Source organism: Typopeltis vanoorti, chromosome 18 (genome assembly GCF_054136105.1).
Source record: "Typopeltis vanoorti isolate ZY-2024b chromosome 18, IOZ_Tvanoo_1.0, whole genome shotgun sequence".
In the NCBI taxonomy this organism is placed as follows: domain Eukaryota; kingdom Metazoa; phylum Arthropoda; class Arachnida; order Uropygi; family Thelyphonidae; genus Typopeltis; species Typopeltis vanoorti.
The window spans coordinates 27,620,681-27,644,581 of NC_143566.1; the positions used below are offsets into that span (position 1 = coordinate 27,620,681).

A 23,901-nucleotide genomic window follows, 5' to 3' on the forward strand; every position below is an offset into this window, starting at 1 on the left:
TCAGCTGCCTTAGAATCAGAGCTTGCTGCCTCACCATGCCTGACAACAGAGTGAATGCCGGTCCTTTTTCATAAATTTTTGAATCACTCATGACTGGCTTTGATCTGCTCTTGTGAAGCCTCCTATGCTGAAGTATCTGTCTGCTGCAGCAAATCTGCGTAAATGGCTCATGCCTTCTCGCAAATTATAGTCTCTGACACGGTGTCTCCTGCGAGCTGCTTCCCTGTCAACCAAAAAATCAGCAAATTCTCCATCTTTTCATGGACAGAGTTGTGTAGCTTTGAAATAATTTTAACCCCCTTAGCTGGAGTTATGGCCTTTATCGAGTCCTTCTGCTTCAGAATAGTACATATCGTAGAAATAGTGCATTGCTAAGCCTATTACTCTTACGCCTTGCTCATGTTTGTCTATTATCTCACGCTTTAATTCCATGGATATCACCTTTTTCTCACAACTGTTCTTTACACTCACCTTCTTTGGACTCATAGTTATACGAAAAAAATTAGCTAAATAACTGTACATACAAAAAAAAAAAACACAAAATTAAAACTCAACACGACAGAAATGCTTCTCTGGTGAGGTAAACATGTGAACTGAACAACGCGCAAGACTCAGAAATGAGAGTGGTTTATTCAGGAGTGGAGTCAAAAAGACGTCTTGTGACTAGTGGAGTGCCGCAGGGCTCTGTTCTTGGACCACTGCTTTTCAATTTGATCATCAATGATATTGGAAAGGATTTGAGAGGAAGTGTTCACTTGTTTGCTGATGATGCAAAGTTGGGAAGAGCAATTGTGAGTGCACAGGATGTCAAAATTTTACAGGATGATTTGGATAGTTTGGAGGACTGGGCTAGGAAAAATGGATGTCAGTTTAATGTGGCAAAGTGTTATGCACTTTGGGGTGAAAAGAATAGCAGCAGTATATCGCACAGGTGGAACCGTACTCCAGGAGATTGATGAGGCCAGGGATTTGGGAGTGCTGGTGGAGAGGGAGTTGAAGTTTAGGGGGCAAATTGCAAAAGTAACTAAAACAGCTCACCAAATCACTTGGCTTATGAAAAATACTTTAACATGCAGAGAGAAGCAAGTTGTTGTTCCTCTGTATCGAGCCTTGATAAGACCCCATCTGGACTTCTGTGCCCAGTTATGGGCACCAGGGTTTCTTCGTGATGGGGAGGAAGTGGAGAGGGTCCAGAGACGAGTGACCAAGATGATAGCAGGTCTGTGGAATGAACCTTATGAGAATAGGTTGAGGATTTGTGGGTTGCAGAAATTGGACGATAGGCGAAGGAGGGGTGATATGATTGAGACATTCAAATTACTGAAGGGTTTTTATAAGATTGATCCAAAAGATATTTTTGAAAATATGATTGGTGGCGGGAGGACTAGGGGTCATGCATGGAAGCTGGGCAAGAGAGTGGTTGACAAGGGTGTTAGAGCTAGGTTTTTTACTTGGAGAGTGGTGAATGAGTGGAATAAGCTTCCAGAGTCTGTTGTGGGTGCTACGACCGTGAATGAGTTCAAGGCAAGATATGATAGATACTGTGTGAATGTTGAATAGTTGTTCCAGACATGATGTTAGGGCCTCCCTCGATGAGTCTGTCGACTCCTTGGAGTTTCCCGGAACAATAATAATAATAATAATAATCTGAGCAGAGTGGTGGTTGTGACGTCACCGAAGCAGGCTCATATCTCAAATTCTGGCTCAGAACTCAAGCCAAAAAATCTACCTAGTGACGGCTCGTATCTCAAAAAACTCGTATGTTGGGGCACTCGTATCTCAAGGTACCATTGTATTACTGATTAAAGTTTATAAAACTGTCAATGCATTTTTGATGGGCAATGACAAACTGTTTCCTGTTGTACTTGCCCATAAGATGTGACACAAGAATTTGTCTAATGCTTTCAATCTGCATACTGGGCAGTCACACACCATAGTTCATGGCATGGGCTTTCGTGCAAACCAAATCTAAGTAGAGGGGAAGATACATCTCCATGTAGTTCACTGGATTCATTCTAGCAAGCTAATTAAACATTTTACAAAGTACTAACCATCGTTCATGCAATACCTTGAACTCATTCAATGACAGGGCACTCACTTCTATCAACCAATTTAATTCATTCCCCACGGTCTAAACAAAAAATATAGGTTTTCATGCCATTTTTCAAAACCACACACACTTATTCTATTAACAGGGATGATCCCTAGTTCTCCATCATCAGGCATGTATAATGAGAACTTTCTTCTGCATCAAAACTGTAAATCCTTTATCATCATCATCAATCATGGGTCCAATGCTCGTAGGTGTCTGCTGCCATCTTGATATGATTCTTCCATTGCATTCTGTTTTGTGCAAGATGACTCAATTTGTGTATAGAGTTTCTGCACCATTTGACGATGTCATCGCCCCATTCTCTGTTTGGTCTTCCTCTTTTGTTCTTTCCTTCAATCATTCCAAACAGCAACGTTTTTAATTTTCTCTCATCATTCATTCTACATATATGGCCAAACAGATGTAGTTTCTTTTTGATTATTTTCTGGATCAGGTTTTCTTTTGGTTGTATTCGTCTGTAGATTTCCTCATTGTTCACTTTCTGTATCCAGCTTATTCTCAAGATCTTTCTATAGCACTTCCTCTCAAATGCCAATATCCTCCTTTCAGATTCTCTCAGGAGTACCCAGGCCTCGCATCCATAGAGCATGCTGCTGAAGATACAGGTTTCTACAATGCACAGTTTAGTTTGCATCTTTATAGCTCGGCTCTTCCATATTTTGTCCATGTCCTTTAAAATAGTTGTTGCTCTGGCTATTCTAATTTTTATCTATTTTTTGGGGTCCAAGTCATGCGTCATGTCGCATCCAAGATATGTGAAGTGTTCCACATTTTCCAGTTGAAATCTGTCCATCGTAACTCTGTTCAGTAACTCCTGTTGTCCGAATATCATTATTTTAGTTTTTTCAAAGTTGACATTTAGTCCATATCTTTTTCCTTCTGTGTATAGTGTTTGCAATGTCTGTTCCAGCCTTACTGCGTCTTCTTCAATCACAACGATGTCATCTGCAAAGCAGAGGTAGTTTATTCTCATACCATTTATTGAAATGCCTCCACCTTCTTCTTTAATCTTATCTAGTGTTCTTCCCAGATGTGTGATGAAGATGATTGGTGATATTGGATCCCTTTGTCTTGTGCCTTGACTAGTGACAAACCCAATCTCCAGTCTCACTTGATATTCTGATTTTTGCTTGTGCTTGGCTGTTTATATCTTTCAGCAGGCAGATCAATTTATTGTCCACACTATAGGATTCCAAGACAGCCCATGTTATATTTTGGTCAATATTATCAAATGCTTTTTGGAAGTCCACGAAACAGCAATATATCTTTTTGTTCTTTCTTCGAGCTTTCTCTGCCATTAGTCTTAGTGCGAGTATTTGTTGCACTGTACTTCGATCTTGTTAAAATCCAGCTTGCTCATCTGGAAGATGTGCCTCCATATGCCCCTTCAGGCGCTCACCCTTGAGTCATCTTGGCAAAGTGCTGATGAAAATACTGTTAGTATTTTCATCAGCACTTTGCCAAGATGACTCATTAATGCAATAGTTCTGTAATTGGTGCATTCTAAAGCACTGCCTTTCTTATGAAGAACAACCAAGACCGATTTTTTCCACTCTTCGGGGGCATACCCTGATCTCCATATTTCATTACATAGCTTATGAATTTCTTTTGCAACTGATTCTCCTCCCATATTTCAGCATCTCGCCTATTATGTTGTCATTTCCAGGACTCTTGTTGTTCTTGAGATGTTTTATAGCCTTATTCAGCTCCTCTTCCAAGATGTAATTTTCAAAGATCTCTGTTGGTGGAGAGATTGCTTTTAGTTCTTTGATTACTTTTGTTGCAGTATAATTTAGTTGATTTTCATATAGTTAGCTGCAATATCTTGTCCATCTGTGTATGATTTCTGTCTTGTCCATCAATACTTTACCATTTTCATCTTTGACTGCTATTGATCTTGTTTGCCACTTCCTATTGGCATTTCTTATGAGTTTGTAGACCTCTCTAGTTTTGTGTTCTCCATGGTACTGTTCAATGTCTTTGCATTGGTCCTCCAACCATTTGGCTTTATCAGATCTTGCTGCTTTCCGTACTTCATTGCATTTTGATGGTATAACTCATCTGCTGCCTCTGAATTATCTCTTTTAAGTTTCAGTTCTCTTTTCTCTTGTACCAATTTCAGGGTTTCCTGAGTTATCCATTTCTTGTTGATCTTTTCTCTTTCAGGAATTACTTCCTCTACTGCTTTTTTTAGCACTGTATCGTTCTGCTCTTGTATTTATATTTTGTTTTTCACTTGGGGTCTTAAGCTTAGTTTCCAATATGTTTTGATATGCTGTTCTTAGTCTTTCTTCATTTAGTTTTGAGATGTCTCTAGCTTTTCGGAACTTTCCTTCGTATTTCTGTTTCAGTTTTAGTCTTATATTTACAATCATTAAGCTGTGGTCCAAATCAATATCAGCTCCTTGGAATGATCTGCACTGTTGAACTGAGGTTCTCCATTTCTAGTCTATTAATATCAGGTCGATCATATTCCTGTGTTTGCCATCAAAGGAGCGCCACATCCATTTATGACAATCTTTTTGTCGGAATTTGGTATTGCAAATCATCAGGCTATTATTCGTGGCAAATTCCAGAAGCATCTTTCCATGTTCATTTCTTGCTCCATATCCAAATTTTCCCATAACCTTTTCCCATCCTGTGTTATTTTTGCCAATCTGCATTCCAGTCTCCTCCAATGATGAGGGGTGCAATGTATATATTTATATGTATATATGCAGTATATATATTTATTTAATTATATGCACTATAAAATATGCTGCATATAAATATATATGCAGTATATATTATAGTATATAAATTACTATAAAATCCTTTATAGTAATTTATATATTGCTATCCTATCCCTTGCTTACTCTTCTGCCCATCAACCATTTTCTAAAACCCACAAATATTCTATTCCCATAGGACATTCCACAGACATATTAGCATCTTGGTCACTAACTTATGTGTCCTCTCCGCCTTTTCTTCATCCCTAGGTTTGTACACAATAATGCAGATGAGGCCATATCAAAGCCTTTAGAAGTGTAATAATCACCTTAATCACAGCTTGTCAGTTCTTCAATAACAAGGTAATTCTATGAGCTATTTTAACCACTTCTATAATATTCATTCTGAACTTTAAAACACAGTCTACCAGAACCCCTAAATCTCCATCCTCATAAATCTACAAGCCCAGGAATTAATAGAACAATCTAAAAAGTACTTTCCACCATAACGTGCAGTAAACAATCCAAGAGAAAAATGGTGTTGCATGTATTTTACAAAATGGTTGATTGTATCTTCAATGACTGCAGGGGAAATAAGAATGGTAACTGCATCCCTCAATTTAACATATGCATTTACCACCAGTATATATATATAAAATAATAAATTCAACAAAGTGATAATCCCTCTCATGTTACCCTTCATTTCTCAAGCCAACTTATTATTTAAAAAAAAAACATCTTCAGTTGTAGAAATATGTGGTTACATGATTCCTATGTGCAGTGCAACTTAAACACTGCTAGAGTTAGGGGAATAGAAAAATTAAAAATTCTGATAAATCTTTTTTTTTTTTTGTAAACATAATCATAAAATCAAAATATATCATGATAGGCATTCATACATACTTTACTAGATTGATACAAAAAAAAATGGTCCATTTATGAATGTAAATTATCAAAAGCAATTTTTAATACCCATATTTAAACTAAGATAACATATTTTACAGATAAAATTTTCCTGAAAGTATTCAAACTGGCATGTCATATATATTGAAAGATGTGTAAAAATGTGTCTGCTCAAACCAGAAAGGAAATTATATGAGAGGAAGTAATGTATCTGAATGGTGTTAAGTGTTTTTGTTTGTTTTTTCCCTTAATTATGTTGCATAATTTTTGTTATAGTGTTTTAATGTGACATTCAGACTGGATATAGTTACTGTACTGTGGTATTGTAATTTTAAAAGAATTTGCTTCTGTTATTGTTTTGATTAACATGAACGTGCTAGTCAACATTACAAAAATGGTAGCAGTTAAATTTTTGAACAGCAACGCAGATGGTTTCAACTTGGAGATTGAGTTTCTCCCTGGACTTTTCGCAGAGGATATACTGTGACAATTGTTACATTACCCAAAAAATGTTACAGATTTATAGTGTTAGATTATATGAGAGGCAGGAAAGTATTACTGTGTGTGAGAAGTGCAATGAAAGGTTAGGACATTCCAAAAATGAGAATGGTTTCACCAGGACTAATCATAAAATGGATGGAAGTGCTGATAACAAGAGCAAGAAAAGTGACATGGAAGTGCTTAGGCAACAGTTAATGAAAATGAAGAGTGAGGTTAAACAGATGAAGGAGGAAATGGACCATTTTAAAGAAGAGATTAACTAATGTAAATGAGAAGGAAGTTAACAGGAGGAAACAAGTATCTAAAGATGACAGGGTGGCTTTATACGGAGATCATTAAAGGTGTGGTAAATAATAAGGTACACAGGGCATGTTTTCCAGGTGGAACAACAAAACAAATATCTGATGCTTTGCATGGAAGGAAGGAAAGTGTATCAGAATTAGTATAACTCAGATACACTTTCTGATAAAATGATTAGTGGTGGGCACAAATGACTTGGATAATGAGACAAAAATTGTGGAAATGGTTTTCAAGAAGTTGGTGCAGGAAGGGAAGGATAATTGTTTGTTGTTTCAAGGATACTTGCGACATAAGACTGAATGATATAATCACGTAATCACAAGAAAGATATTTATTTAACCAAATATTTCGGTCTGGAAATAGCAGACCATCATCAGTGGTATTACAAGAACAGTTTAAAAAATACAAGCTAGAATACTAACAATAGGTTGTTAAAATTAGATCACGCCGCGTGATGTTATATCACTAAGTATGAAACGGAATATTTTGAAGTAGAAACATGATTGAATTTACTATTAAAAAAAAAAAATTAATTAATGAGTAATCTTGATTAGACTTTCCCAGATTTTTGATATAGATATACAGTTATTACGATTCAAGTTGGGGCGATGGAGCAAGGCCTCCACGCTTTCCTTGAACAAACGTTCGAACCTATAACAGGATCTATGTAAGAGGCGAGTCTTGGACCAAAGGATGCTGTGGTCAGTTTCAATCCCGTGTTGAGCCAATCCAGACTTTTCAGGTTTGTTGTGAAGAATGGATGATTGATGTTCTTGGATTCTTTTTTCAAGAGAACGTCCAGTTTGTCCAAAATAAGAGAGATCACAGTTGCACGGAATTTGATAAACTCCAGGAAGAGATAAAGTTGAGCGTTTATCTTTAGGAGAAGGAAAATGAGAAGACAATTTGTTAATAGGTGAATACGTAGTTGTTAAATCATATTTCTTTAAAAATGCCTCATCAGAAGAGCCAAAACTAATTGTTCTACTTTTGATTATCTACAGAAAGAACTTTCTACTATCCAACAACACATGAAACTCAATGGCTTTTCTGAAAAAAGTACTCAACGTCTTCTCAATTCTTATAATCCTCCACAAAACAACAAAGTTTTAACACATGAGTGCCTATTCCTTATATCTCCGCTATTTCAGAACCTATCGCAAGAATTTTAAATAAATATGATTTAACAACTACGTATTCACCTATTAACAAATTGTCTTCTCATTTTCCTTCTCCTAAAGATAAACGCTCAACTTTATCTCTTCCTGGAGTTTATCAAATTCCGTGCAACTGTGATCTCTCTTATTTTGGACAAACTGGACGTTCTCTTGAAAAAAGAATCCAAGAACATCAATCATCCATTCTTCACAACAAACCTGAAAAGTCTGGATTGGCTCAACACGGGATTGAAACTGACCACAGCATCCTTTGGCCCAAGACTCGCCTCTTACATAGATCCTGTTATAGGTTCGAACGTTTGTTCAAGGAAAGCGTGGAGGCCTTGCTCCATCGCCCCAATCTGAATCGTAATGACTGTATATCTATATCAAAAATCTGGGAAAGTCTAATCACGATTACTCATTATTTTTTTTAATTTTTTTTTTTTTTAAATAGCAAATTCAATCATGTTTCTACTTCAAAATATTCCATTTCATACTTAGTGATATAACATCACGCGGCGTGTTCTAATTTTAACGATCTATTGTTAGTATTCTAGCTTGTATTTTTTAAACTGTTCTTGTAATACCACTGACGATGGTCTGCTATTTCCAGATCGAAATATTTGGTTAAATAAATATCTTTCTTGTGATTACGTGATTATATCATTCGAAGGATAATAGTGTAAACGAGAAAGTGGTCAGTTTCCCCCCCCTCAGATATGACAGTAACGAACAGGGGAGAGCATGATGCTGAATGACATGATGCCTGAATTGTCATTCAGTTTCGTTTAAAGTCACACTCTTTGCCAAATCAAAGATCAGGCAAAGAGTGTTTGAATTGTGAATGTATGGAGAGAAGCTAGAATGGTTTAAGGCTGATGGATTGCATTTGAAGATAAGAGGGAACAAAATCTCAAAAATAAGATTTTGTTTTGGAGAATTGTGACTTATTTGTGCTTAGTCCCACAAATTTTCTATTAAAGAAGAGGAATTTTTCACTGCATTAGAGAGGGTGAAAGACACAAAGAAAAAGTTGATCCTTGTTGGAAATCTAATTAATAGACCAGAAAATGATTACTAGAAATGTTATGGGAAAATATGAAGAAAAGAACGAAGTTAATAGTAATGGTAAGAACCTACTGAATTTCTATTTATGACATGGACTAACACCATATTCCAACATAAATATATACCACAAATTCACATGCAGAGAACACACAAGAAATAAGAAAAGTTTCACTGTTACTGTTGTTGATGATATCTTCATGCTGACTCAAGATACAAGAATATACAGAGAATCTGAAGTGATCACCATTTAGTTTTGAGCATCATAAAATTAAATATATACTGAAAAGAAAAGTGAATAACAAAGATTTAAAACAAATCAAAGATGAGCAATTTTCAGAGGTGAAATATATTCAAAATACACAATACATTCAAGAAAAAATGAAAGCAGTTGGAAGTTTTTCCACTTGGTTATACTATAAATTAAAGATGCCAAGAAATTATATTCTCAGTTTATCCACCTGAAGTATTTTCATGATGTATCTCTAATTCAGAGTATTTTAATAATAAGATGTGGCACCTATTGGCTACTCATACATGGAAATTTGACTACTGCGTTACTTCAACATTGGTATCACCTCTGGGTCTGGCTCCCACTGATGAGACATCAATAAAGGTCAAACCATTCTGGGTAGTGACCCTTCCCATAATGCATAGCATTATACATGTCCGTAAGAGTATGTGCTTTGCATTATGGATACTAAGGCAAGGGATGTGAAGTCATTAGATTCTATATATGAGTTGCCCAGTCCTGAAAATATTTCAGGTGCAAACTTTGTTTGCTTACACTTGGATAAAAGATTAAACCGAGAATATAATTTCTTGGCATCTTTAATTTATAGATGGAAAGCAGTAAACAAACAATGGAGATTCATTGGCAGATCCTGAAGAAACCATCGACTTATTAAGCCAGAGAGACATGTGATGAGGTTGTCGGCAAGGATAAAATAATCAGAGCTCAATGTTGCATTCAGGAAATCAATGTTCCCAGCAAGTCATCTTGTGCTCTGAGAGAATACAGAGAAAAATGTAAGAAACAGCACTGTGTAAAACAAGCTAAACAAAAGTCATTATTCTTTTCATAACCTCCAAGAAGTCATAAGACTCATTGTGGGAGGTTAATCAAAGGAGAGGATAGACAATCAAAAAGTCTACCTTAAATTTATCCACTGGCTACACTTTTACCATCCTCTCGGGCAATACATTCCATACTTTTACTACTCTCCATACATAAAACTTACTTCTTTACCCTCTTAATTGCTACTTCCTTTTGCAACTTCCCAGATGGCCCCTTGTCATTTTTCCTTTTCCTCATTCTACACATGAAAAATCTCAAGTGTCAATCCAATAATAATCATTCAACAAGCTTATCTCAATCACATGATCCATTCATTTTCTATCCACCAAACTCTGTAGTTTGCACATCTTCAGTCTATCCTCATAACCAACACTATAGTCCTTATATCATTTTTGTTGTCCATCTCTGCATCCTCTGTAGCACAACTGGAAGAACAGTGGAACATTGAGCCCTTTGATTGGAAAAAACTTGGGTTCGATTCTTGTCATGGGCTTTTTCAATTGAAGTCAAGTTAGTTGATCTCATACAGAGGTAGCAGGGTTTTAACTCCCGGAAACTAGAGTTTTTCATCCGGTGTACAGAAAAATCGGCCTTCAGAACACACACATTTTACAGACAAAAAATATTGTTGTTAGTGATAATGGGTGGTAGATGGTATTCATGGTAGTAGTAGTGTTGTAAAGGAGAATTAAGCAGCAATAATGAAGAGGGTGAGATGTATTTAGCGAAGTAGAGTGCCCTCCCATGATGAGCCCTTAGACTCCTTGAAGGTGTCACATAATAATAATAATAAAGTCATTTCATTCCCTTCAAATCCCAGCGACTAGATGTACACAGAAATCCACAGGGTATAATCAAAGCTTTATATAATGGAACCACTATCCTTTTATCTCTCATGATAAATGTCTTCCTCAATATTGCAGCAATTCTCAGTTTTCTTCACAAACTTTGCATTATATGTACAATCACTCAAAGTTCCCTCACTTCCTCCATATCTTCTAGTATAACTCTACCAAGTGAGTTTGAAGCATCCCACCTACATTCCTACATTTCAGAACTTTACATTTAGCTACATTAAACTGACATCTGCATTTATTTGCCCACCTTTCCAGCTATTCAAATGCTTTTGAAGAGCCAAAACACAAGCATTTTAATTGCTATTGCAAAGTCATGGTACAGATTTTGATAAGAATACAGAAAATAAATATCAACATGGTGACAAAATATTCTAGACTAATGAAAAAAAAAAAAAACTTATAAATGAAGAAAAAAGTACTGTAATAGGAATCAGAGATGATATAGGTGACAAGAAAATCAAAGATACACGAAAGTCTCAGATTACAGGCATTAGTGAGACCTGGCTATTAGAGACAGCAAAAAAAAAAAAAAATCAGCTAACACCTTTTTATTCCCGTATATAGGGAGTAGACGAGGCCGTTTTTAGCCCTAGCTAACTTTTTTTGGAGACTGCGTGAACAGTTCAATCTCCACTGGTACCCAATCAGAGATAGCTGGCCCAAAGTTATCACTAATTAAGCGGCACGAAGTGAAGAGAGACGGCTCAACCAGTGCCGCCATCTCGTGGTCCCTAAAACTCATATTTCATGTCTGAAATAATATGGGTTCTACGGTCGATTTTCTTGAATTTACAGGACGAAAAACCCGAGTTTCCAGGAGAAAAAACCCACTAGCCTGTGCCAGAGATCGACTAACTTGGGAACCGGTCGAAAAGAGGCTTAGAAAAATTTCCTCTAGTCGCCGACTAGATTCGAAACCAAGAAGTCTTCCTTCGTGCGGTTAAGCGCCGTGGTGTGCAAACGGTACATCCACTGAACTACATAGGCTCTCACTATCAGAGATAGATTACCCAAACTGAATATAAAAGGTACAGAATTTTTAGAAAGGAAGGAAGAGGTGTGTGCTGATAATGAGATTGGATGATTTGAGTCCAATTAGGGGAGAAAGCAATGACTGTAATACTAGTAACAATTTTTCATCTGGCAGTGAGTTTAAAGCCATCTGGTGTTGCGTGGAATCTAACAAGATCAAATGCATGGTGGGATACCATTACAGACCTAGTAGATCGCTTGCTGGTGAATGAAATGCATTACCAAACAAACATGATGGTGTAAAACGCATGGATAACTTTAATTATCTCCACACTGATTGAGTAGTGGTAAAATCTCATGAGAAGAATGAAGCTGAATTTCTGGAGCTGTTGCAAGACCACTTCCTCAAGCAGCAAGATCAAAGAGTCTTAGATCTGATTATAGTGCCAAAGGGGGTTTCAGTTAAAGACATGACTGTTCTGCCTTTGTTCAACTCCAAATAGCAATCATGCTGCATTGACTTAGGAAATGGCCAAGTTTATGGATATTCCATTCAGAAAAGGTTGCATGCTGAACTACAAATCAAGATATTCATGATGTCGGTTAGTGAATGGGCAACATATCAACAATGTATGGGAAACATTTTAAAAATATTTAAATAATGCAATATCAGAATGTGTCTGACCCTAGAATTTGAAAAATAAATGGGACAGGGGTGATATGGGTGTGTAATCTTATTAAGCAAGAGATTTGTAAGAAAAAGATGTGCAAAGAATATTGTATACATAAGGATGTCAATTATGAAAATTATAAGCAGCAGGCCAAAAGAGTTACAACTATTGTATGGAAAGTCAAGTCTAGATATGAAAAAAATTGGAATCTCTGCAATCTAAAGACAACCCAAAAGAATTCTATCTTTATGCTGCAAGTAAAAAAGAAATAATGAGCAGGAAAGAATAACTCAATTGAATGCATATGAACTCACTGCTACCTCTTCACCTGATGACTGGAGTAAAGCTCATAATACAAATCTATAAAATATGTAAAGAAAACTGCACGGAAGAATTACAGGGGAATTCCTTACTGAGAATTCCTAGTAAGATTTATTCAAGAATACTTGAGAAAAGGCTAAGAAAAACTGTAGAAGGGAAACTTGAAGAGAAAGCTTGTCTCTCTCTCGCCTTCTTGACCTGAGCCAAGCTTTCTCTTGACTAAGACCAAATGGAGGTCATCAGGACCTCCATTTGGTCTATATCTGAGTTGTAAGTCAGCAGCTAGAAATGAAAGATGTATGGAAATATGGTTTCATGCTAAATCAGGTGTGACACATTAATGCATAATATCTCCACTACAATTCATCATTGTTTCCCAAAGTGTGAAAAGTCTTTAGAAGGCACAAGACACTTTTTATTTTTTATTTTAATTTTTTTTTTACTTTGATATTTTTGTTACGGTGTTGCTACAGAAAAGTGCAGGTCTATTAAATAATTAATACTTTAATAACTAAACAAAAATCTAAAGATTTAAACAAAATGTGTCTTTTGACAACTTGACTGGTCCAGTCTGTTTACATTAAAAGTTAAAATTGAAACTGTTCAAACTATGTGGTCAAAACTATGTTAAACTTCATTTGTTTCATTAAACTATTATTGAAAATTTATTATTACATGACACTTCCAGGGAGTCCAAGGACTCATCGAGAGAAGGCACCTACTCTACACTACAACTGTCTCCACCAACTGTAACTACACCGCCATCTACTGCTCACCCACAGAGACAAACACAGACATCCATGTCCACAGTGGGATTCGAACCTGTAGCCCTTTGGCTGGAGAGCAGATACGCTACCCACTTGGCCAACCAGGCCTGCATTTATATTATATAATTTGCCGGCCTGATTGGCCGAGTGCTAGTGTATCCGCTCTCCAGCCAAAAGGCTGCAGGTTCGAATCCACGTGGGCACGTGTGTTTGTGATTGTCTGTGAAAATACTATTAGTGGTCATAGGCAGTAAATGCTGTTGGTGTAGTTGTGGTTTGTTGTGGAGACAGAGTTGTAGAGCAGGTACCCTCCCTTTTATGAATAGCGTAATAGCCAGAATGTGTCAGAAGGGAGGATTGAAATATATGGATGCTTGGAAGGCATTTGAGGACAGAAAGAAACTGTATGCAAGAAACTGCTTGCATTTGAATGAGTAAGGACATAGGCATCTGGAGAGAGATTGCTATTTTCTGAACAACTCGGTGTGTCAATGCAGGGAAACTAGAATTCCCAGGTTGGATGAGTAGGAGAGGTGGCCTCTTGTGGGAATAGGTGCTTGGGGGACGACATCAGATAACACTGAGTCCAGTGCAGTCTGGAGGGGATGATGATAGGTATAGAAGCAGTGACATTTTTATGCTTTATACTAATGCCAGGAGGATCTGGAATAAAGGAGATAAAATGGTAGTGCTGATAGCATCAGCATGGCCAAAGATTATTGGGATCTCTGAGATGTGGTTGACAGAGGATGATATAATAACAGGAACAGATTTTTCGGCAGGATAGGAAGGGAAAATGCAGTGGTGCTGATTATGATAAGTGATGACATGTCCTCTAAGAGTGGAAGGCAGTGACACTAATGGATTAAGAATTCAGGATGATATAAAGCTGTTGCTGAGATTCTGGCAAAATTTTCTCCCAAAGTGTCTGTAACAAATTAAAACCATTTAACTCTATACCCCCCCCCGTATATATGCACTCCCAAAAATACATAAAGAAATGTGCCATCACGTCCCATAGTGGATGGCATTGATTCCCCCCACATACAAATTAGCTAAACATTTGGCCAAAGCGCTTACACACTATAAGCAGACTAGTCATGAAGATATTTAACATGTAAACTGTTTATTAACACTTGGGTAAGGGTGAAAACAAGAATATAATTTCTTGTAAAGTATAATATACTGTATAACCAGGTGGGAGAAGAAGAAGAAAAAAAATCCCATAACTTCCTTGATCAAGAATATTCTAATAATATGGTTGTTATTTATTATTCATTTTTCATCTCTGTAAAGAGATTGTTTTACTCCGAGTGTTAGGTATCCTGTGTAATTAAACAAGAGTTTTATTCCAATTGGTGCAATGACTTAACCATTTCTTTTAGAAAAATGGAAAGGAAGCATATGGTGTGAGGTAAAGGTGGGCAAGATAGGATATGTAGTGGAGTATTGCTACAAGCCAAGGAGCACAGAGGGTGGGGAGCAGGAGATGTTTAGGCAGTTGAACTTGGCAAGTGCAAGAAGAATGATTCTTATGGGAGATTTTAACCTATAGCAGTATAATCTGGTAAGAGGAAAATGCATGTAGTAATAAAGGAATGGAATTTCTAGAATTCTTGAGGGGCAAATTCTTAGGCAACATGTAATAGAGGGAATAGGTTCAAGAGTTTGGATTTGGTCACAGCATCATTATAATAGTCTCAGATATAAACTTGGGACAGTTTCATGGAGAGAGGAATTGGAAGGGCAAGATATCATTAGTGCTTGGGAAATGGTGAAGGAATATTTGTTAGCAGCAATAGTAAGCTGTATTCCAAGAGTGAAGAGTACACAATTTGGTGTAAAGTGGATGACAAAAAATATCAAACAGGAACTGCAGGTGAAAAAGCGATTATGGAAGAGATGTAAGGAGAGGGGCGGAGAGCAGATGCATGAAGAATATAAGACTCAGGCCAGGAGAACTAGAATATGAGAAAAGATTGGCATTAAGATCCAAAGAAAGTCCTAGGGAATTTTTTAGTTATGTGGTCAGTAGGAGGAGGAGAAATGATTGTGAAAAAATGACATTGTGTGATAAAAATGGGAATAGAGTGACTGATGCAAAGGACATAGTGGAGTTGTTCAATGAACACTTTATTGGAGTATTTCATCCTGGAGAAATAGGTTTTAATACTAGAGGGATAGGGCAGGTTCGAGATTTAGAGGTGCAAGAGGAGAGTGTGTTCCAAATACTGAGTACTCTGGATGTCAATAAAGCTGTGGGACAGGATGGTATTTCACCACGGGTTTTGAGAGAATGTACTAAAAACAGCTCCGTTGACCTGGCTTTTTTCAATGAAAGTCTGGCTATGGGAAAAGTACCCAGGGAATGGAAGGAAGGTAAGATAGTGCCATGTCATAAAGGCAGTAACAGACTGGAAGTGTCTAATTATAGGAAGGTTTGTGTGTCATCAGTAGTTGTTAAGGTCTTGGAGAAATTAGTGAGGGACCATATACAGCGTTTGACAGATGAGGGTAATGTTATCAGTGAGTATCAACATGGATTTGTTAAGGGGGGGGGCACTCTTGCTTTAGTAATATGATTGTCTTTTATAATAAAGTGACAAGAGCAGTTGATGAGATAAAGGCATATACTTCCATTTTTTGGGGATTTTGCAAAGGCATTTGACAGGATGCCACATGATAAGCTGATACTTAAGTTGCAGCACATAGGTTTAGATGTTGGGTTAGTCAACTGGATTCAGGATTGGCTGTCTGATAGGTCAGAGAGTTTGTGTATGGTGGGGCAATATCAAGGAGGCAGAAGGTTACAAGTGGGGTTCCACAGGGCTCAGTACTGGGACCTGTATTGTTTAATCTTTATATCAATGACATTGTCAATGGATTGCAAGGGATATTCAGTTGTTTGCAGATGATGTGAAGCTGGGAAGGGTTATTAGTAATAGTGCAGATGTGGCAGCTCTGCAAGAGGATTTGAATAAACTAGACAGATGGGCAAATGAATGGGGATTTTGGTTTAATGCAGCAAAATATAAGGTCTTGAGGTTTGGGAAACATCGATGGGACACTGCATACTCGATTGGAGGAGCTGCTGGAGAAAGTAGGGGAGACAAGAAATCTGGGGGTGATGATTGATAGAAAATTGAAATTCAGGGAGCATATTGCAAAGGTGATGAGGGTAACCCAGAGGATTGCTGCAATACTGAGAAGGACATTGACCTGCAAAGATAAAAGAGTTATCATTCCATTGTATAAGACCCTGATCAGACCACACTTAGACTATTGTTCTCAAATTTGGTCACCAGGATTTGAAAGGGATAAATTAACTGTGGAAAAGGTACAGAGGTAGATATCAAAGTTGGTTTCAGAACTGTACAATGTTAGTTATCGGCTGAGGGAATGTGGACTGCAGAGTTTGGTGTATAGAAGAAAGAGACGTGATATGATCGAGAATTTTAAATTGTTCAGAGGCAGTTACAGGGTTGACACTAGGGAATTCTTTTACTTGGTGGAACAGCAGGAAGGGGCGATGATGACAAGGGGCCATCCCTGGAAATTACGAAAGGACGCTGTAAGGAAGAGGGTGAGGAGTGGTTTGTTTGCATGGAGGATGGTTGAACTGTGGAATGCATTGCTTGATAGAGAGTGGTGAGAGCAAGAACGGTTAATGAGTGGCATGATAGACTGTGTTTCCTTGGAAGGACCTCCCATGATGAGTCTTTTGACTCCATGAGACCTGAATAATAATAATTTCTATTTCTTTCTCCTGTATGTATATTGGATTTGTATAATTAAAATGTATTTAATAACTAAAAAACTGTTTCACATTTAGAATTTATTATAATGCAAATGTTAAAAAATATCATTTTAATTTTTTGTGTTTAAATTAAATATTATTTAACTTATTCCAAAAATGCCTTTGGCTGAAAGGAAGTATGCTGGTGTAACTAATTTAAAAGGGGTATGCTGGTAGTGAAAGTTAGGGAAACAGTGATCTATCTGGATAACATGAAAAAAAAAAAAAGTTGCATTAAACCTCATATCAAAACTAGAGACATTAATGTCGGTTCTCTATTCTATAACACATGATGTTATACTCCTAAACAAATCTAGTACAAGTCAACAAGATTCCCTAACTAAACTCACTAACTGTTATATTAAATGTGGTATGAAAATTGGCAACAAAAACACAATGAAAATAAGCAGGAACATTGAACAACTGTATTCCAAAAGGAAAATTTATAAGAACAAGCAAAATATTTCAGCTATTTAGGTACATTTCTTGAAATGAAGATGGCAAATTAAATATAACTGGTAATTAATTTACGGAATTAACAATGCATATGAAGTATTTAATTAAAGATAACTTTAAGAGGAAGTGATTCATTAAAGTTATCTTTAATTAAATACTTCATATGCGTTGTTAATTCCGTAAATTAATTACCAGTTATGTCTAACCAACGTATAAGTCTTACTACTAGAGGCAAATTAAATATGGATACAGATAATAGAATTATTATTAAAATTGATATGGTAGGAAATAAATTGAATAAATATTATTATTATTTCACACCTACATGGAGTCCAAAGACTCATCGAGGGAGGACTCATCTACAACTCTATCTCCACCACTCAAATCCACCAACTATACCAACGGCATCTACCACTGACCACCATCACTAGTATTTCCACAGACAATCACAAATATCCATGCCCACGGTGGGATTTGAACCCACAGCCTTTTGGCTCGAGAGCGGATACGCTAACCACTCGGCCAGCCTGACTGGCTGAGTAAATTTATAAAAAATGTATATTCCATATATGAAATTTATATGAAATTTGGTTCTTAAACATGGACTTAAAAGGAAGAATTAATGTAAAATACAGGTAACAGAAATGAGATGTTTAAGAACAATTCAAGGATGCATAAAATTAGACCATTTCAATTTTTATAAATTGAAAATATTAAGAGTTAGGTATTTACCACTGAAATGAAACAATCATGGACCATTCCATTTCTGTTTATGTTCCATGATTGTTTCATTTCAGTGGTAAATACCTAACTCTAAGATGGAAATACACTGACTGCTGGAAACATACATGAAATATAGACCAAAGGGAAAGAGAAAGATCAGCTGAAAGATGGAAAAATCAGTGAAGCCAGAACAAGTAAATGCATAATCCTTGAGTAGAAGAATGAATAAGAGAAATTAGCAAAAAAAAAAAATTGATCAAAGACTGGAGACCATAGATATGGGAATTCTGAGAAAGATTAGGAAAGCGAACAGATGGTATTAGTGGCAGTATATCGTCTGAGGAACTATTAAAAAAATATGTTTAGAAATGGTATTGTAAATGAAATCAGAAGTGATAAAGCTGACATGAACTTGATTGAAATGAAATTAATAAAATGGAAAACTTAAAAAATTTATGAGAGAGAGAAAATTTTGCAGTATTAATTTTAATGAATGTTTGCCATTAGCATTCTTCACATTGCATCTTACTAGCCAGGTATGACTGGAAGAAATTCTAAGCACATCACCAAAAAACCAAAGTACATCTTCAGATATTGAAAATATATTCCATGTCCTTGATATAGATAACAACTGCACAAAACAAAGCCATAGTGTGTGCAGAATCATATGGAAAAATTAATCACAACTATAATAATTAAATACTAATTACCATTTCACTTACTTATGGTAACTGAAATATAAATAATAAATTCAGAAATCAAAAAAAATAATAATAAACTAATATAACTTTTCAGTACTGATTTTCACATGATTCCTAATAGTGTACAAAATGCATCATGTTCTAAAGTTATTCTGGGATATTTTTGAGTGATGAATTAACACCAGAATTGAGAAATGCTGCAAATGTTCCTTCCTACTTTAAATAAAATAGCACAAAATTCTGTAATCACATATAAAAATCTTGAGCATAATCTAGAGTTCTGCTAATCATTAAAAACTGTGGAAATCCTACTATTAAATTTTGCTTTTCTCAATTCATATATTTGCAACCATATTTCACACATAAATTTTTATTGAAAAGGTTGAGTAAACAGCATACATTCTCCAACCAATAGGTCATGGGTTAAAATCCCACTAGTGGCATGGATGTTTGTGAATGCCTTTAGATGGCAGTTAACTTTTGTCAGCCACAGTGTGAAACAACATCCTCCCACTTTTAGCACCATTCTCCCACAGATTTTGTTCTTTTTAAAACTACTCAATAAGAAAACATAAAAAGAATGACTCTCCAAAATATGACTCACCACTGGTATTCAGCAGAAAAACCAGGGGCTACCATCAACTCCAAGTTTAATTGCTGTGCCACTACCATGATCTCTCACCTCAAGACCAGCCACATGAGACCAATCAAGTTTAGCAATGGCATAAAAGTCTTCCCCATCTGCAAAATTTGTAACACCGAGGAAGCATCACTGCATTTACTAACTTGGATGAATATTTCTAAATGTGAACTTTATTTACAGCACCCAGAAAAGGTGCTGTATAAAATACATTCATTTGACCTCTATGATCTGGTGCAATAATACCATGGGATAATAAAAAAATTAAAAAAATAATTATGCTTACTGCCTGTAAAATATATCAGAGTACAAAAATATCCAAAAAGGGGGATGAATTTGACATATAACATCCTGTCGCACAAATTATCTTAGTAAGCTTAAAAACCACATAAAGCATACATATTAAACAGATGTTGCTTCCTATACCTTTTACTAAGCTTGTTCCATGAATGCATCCCTTGTTGAATTGAAGAATTAAGTATGGCCACACAATTATGTAAGCAGCCTGACCTTGTTGCTTTCTAGTAGCTTTCATGAATATTCATAGTATCACAAACATTAGGCTATCATAACAAAACAGCAACACACGGCTTTAACGGGGGATTTTTTTTAAAGAAAAAACTATCCCAATTTATAATGAACAAGAAGTAATACTCTTCGTTTAATCCTATACCGAAGGGTGAGCAAAGCTGTAAGCAAGCGAAAATATTTCTACAACTATATTCTAATTTATCTTGGCCTATCTGTTTACCGTTGGTGGGCAGCTTCTAAACCACTGTATATGTTACTATTTATTACATCATATGTATTTATTAGTTCATTTGCTTACTTATGGTTGTGACACTTTTGAGTTTAATGGAGACTTATGTACTTGTTAAAATAAAAAAAAATTCTTGACCTTTACAAATGATTTCTATTTTCTTTTTTTTCTTCCTAATGCTTTAGGTTTATAGCTGATATAGAGCTTGATATGTACATGACTATCAAAATGACTAACTCTGGTCAAATATGCTTCACCTAAAGTTCTTGTCAAACCAACTTTAACATGAACAAATATTCTCATCCCATGTCACCAGAAGATTTCAGTTTATTTACCAAATAGATATATCGGTGATCAAACCCACATCCTTGAATTTTACAACAGTAAAAAGTGCCGGTCCAAATAGCCTACATTTATATGTTACCAAGCTGCAGAAACATGGCGTTAATATGTACGATTAGTATCCTATATTTAAGTTTTCTTCTTAAAAGAAAGAGGTGATTTTCATAGCTTACGATACGAAATGCTTCACATGTGCGTAAAAGACGTGGGGAATGTCTAAACTTAATGCCTTCCTAATTTTGTAGTACACACAAGTGTAAAGCATTTCCAAAAATTTACCTCGAAAACAGCGTCCCGTGCAAATCCATGTCGCCATCTATGACCTAGAATCGAAATTCAAAGCATATGGGTAAAAATGCCGGTTAAAAATAAAATACCGAACACGAAAAATTAAATTTTTTTGTGTTCGGTTATTATAATAAAATTATTATGTTATTATGATAAAATAATAATCATAATAATAATTTTAAAATGGGCAGTGAATATATCATAACTGTTTCATGGTGTTGCCGATTGAAAAAGCATAATAATAATACTAATTGTAAAATGGGCTAAAATGAGCACTTAATATATGATAACTCTTTCATGGTGTTGCCGATTAAAACTGTATTCAAACATTGAGGAAGATTCAGCTAACGCCTTTTTATTCCCGTATACGGGAGTAGGCGAAGCCATTTAGCCCTATCTAACTTTTGGAGACTGAGTGGGCAGTTCAATCTCCACTGGTACCCAATCAGAGAATGGCCTAAGGTTATCACTAATTAAGCGGTACTCAGTGAAGAGAGACGGCTCAAATGTGCCGCCATCTCGTGGTCCCTAACCCTAACACAATATATTTAATGTCTGAAATAATGTGGGTTCTACGGTCGATTTTCTTGAGTTTACAGGAGGAAAACCCGCTTGCCCGTGCCAGAGATCGACTAACTCGGGAACCGGTCGAAAAAAGGCTTAGAAAAATTTCCTCTAGTCGCCGACTAGACTCGAAACCAAGTCTTCCTTCGTGCAGCCAAGCGCCGTGGTATGCAAACGCCACATCCACTGAGCTACACAAGCTCTTTGAGGAAGAATGCTAACAATATCAATAAAATACAATACGTTGTAATAAAAAAACAATAATAAAAGACATGGAAGAGCGAATCTTGTTGACCAGAAAGAAAGTGAAATTTTAAAAAAATAAAACATTTCTCAACCATTTTAGGACAATTGCTTGGCACATCAGAGGAGTCCAAGGACTCATCAGGGAAGCATACTATACTGTATTCTGCTACACACATTTCTCTCTCTCTCTCTCTCTCTCCATGTCCCCTACTATTCAATTCCCTGCCTGCTCACATCTCTTCCTCTCCCAAACTATTCGATTCTACATCAACACCCAGCGACGCTACTATCAACAACGCCTTCTTCCACCCATCACTACCAATAGTATTGTTGTCTGTAATTTCCGTGTGTTCTCATGGCCGCTTTGCTTGTACACGGGATGAAAAAAATCCGAGTAAGGGGGAAAAAAAGAAAAAAAAACTGTTACAACCTCATTGGAAGAACGACGGTACGTTGCGCCCTTCGATTAGAAAAGGCATAAGTTCGATTCTCGTCATCACGGGAGAAATCTTTATATGGACTTTTTCAATTGAAGGTAAGTTAGCTGATCTCATACGGAGGTAACAGGGTTTTTCTCCAGAACTCGGGTTTTTCATCCCGCATACAGAGAAGTCGGCGCTTCAGAACACACGCAATTTACAGACAAAAAATACTAGTGGTGGTGGTGGTGGTGGTGGTGGTGGTTGTGGGCGGTAGATGGCGTTGATGTAGGTAATTGGTGGTAGAGGCTCTGTGTAGTAGTGGAGAAGGAGGGTTGTACAGTTGGTGTCCTCCCGCGATGAGTCTTCGGACTCTTTGGAGGTGTCATAAATAATAATAATAATAATAATAATAATAATAATAATAATAATAATAATAATAATAATAATAATAATAATAATAATAATGAGATCGGCTGACTCACCTTCGATTGAAAAAGCCATATAAAGATTCCTCTTGTCGTGAACAGAATAGAATTTTCCAATCAAGGGGCGCAATGCTTCCTCATTCTTCCAATTGTGCTACAGAGGCAAACACAAATAAGAATAAAATAATACGCGATAAGCCAATCAAATAAAGCCAATTCTACTAATGGTTACTGATTAGACTGGATCCCATCTAAAATGTAGATGGGCATATGTTACAACAAATGCAAAATTTGTTTTAACGGTAGATGTTGGAATATAACTCGAGATTTTTAAATTTTTAAATCTTTAAAAAAAGTATTATTATTTTCTCTGGCATCACCATGGAAAGGTGGCCTTGTTACAGAAGGCCCTTCCTAACCACTGATCAAACAATAACTATGATAATACTCCTTGAACTTACTCACTCATAATGATCTTTAGTAACTTATTTATCTCATTCCAAACAAAAAAATTCTGGTCCTCATCCTTGATAAGTATGCTCTGGCACAATATCTAGAGTGATCCCTTATTCTTTCCCTTTCTGCTCTGAAATGGAAAAATGTAATCTCGGTCAGATATAAAATCCCTTTAAAGACACGATTAACAAAGAAGAAATCGTAAAACAGTGATCATTGCAAAATAGAAACCATCAACCTGTCCTCATAGGAATTTCGAATCACCAGATACAATCTTGAGCATTCGTTTCTCCCTCCTATTCACCACCTCATCACTAAGGAATACAGGCAACCAGATCTGTGAGCAACAATCTAGATGTGAGCAACAATCTAGATCAACAATCTAATATCCCATTAAACTTCTAACATGAATCTAGATGTGGCTTTATTAGAGCCCTATTAAGAGAAGCAATAACCTCCTCTCCATTGCTTGTCAGTGAGAAAAACTTATTGCTTCTCCTGTGCAGTCTGATTCCATCAAGGTAATAGAGCCCTTCGGATATTTTAATCCCAGAACATGACCAATTATACAATTCGCTCGTTAAACTAGCTTCCAAGCTTTCTATTATAGCCAAACAACTGCATTGTTTTCCTTTAAATAATTATAAATGTAAATGACATTTAAAT

The 23,901-nt window shown here is 36.3% G+C and overlaps 1 protein-coding gene across 1 annotated transcript in view; it reads right to left on the reverse strand.

The window, feature by feature from the left end:
* LOC150096566 (AP-1 complex subunit gamma-1-like) overlaps window positions 1-21,069 on the reverse strand; it is a 449,674-nt gene extending 428,605 nt beyond the window's left edge. The window contains exon 1 of the mRNA XM_090408538.1: window positions 20,159-21,069. Coding sequence (XP_090264664.1) covers window positions 20,159-20,187 — 29 coding nt within the window. The 5' untranslated portion in view covers window positions 20,188-21,069. The remainder of the gene's footprint in view (window positions 1-20,158) is intronic.
* Window positions 21,070-23,901: the final 2,832 nt, after the last annotated feature.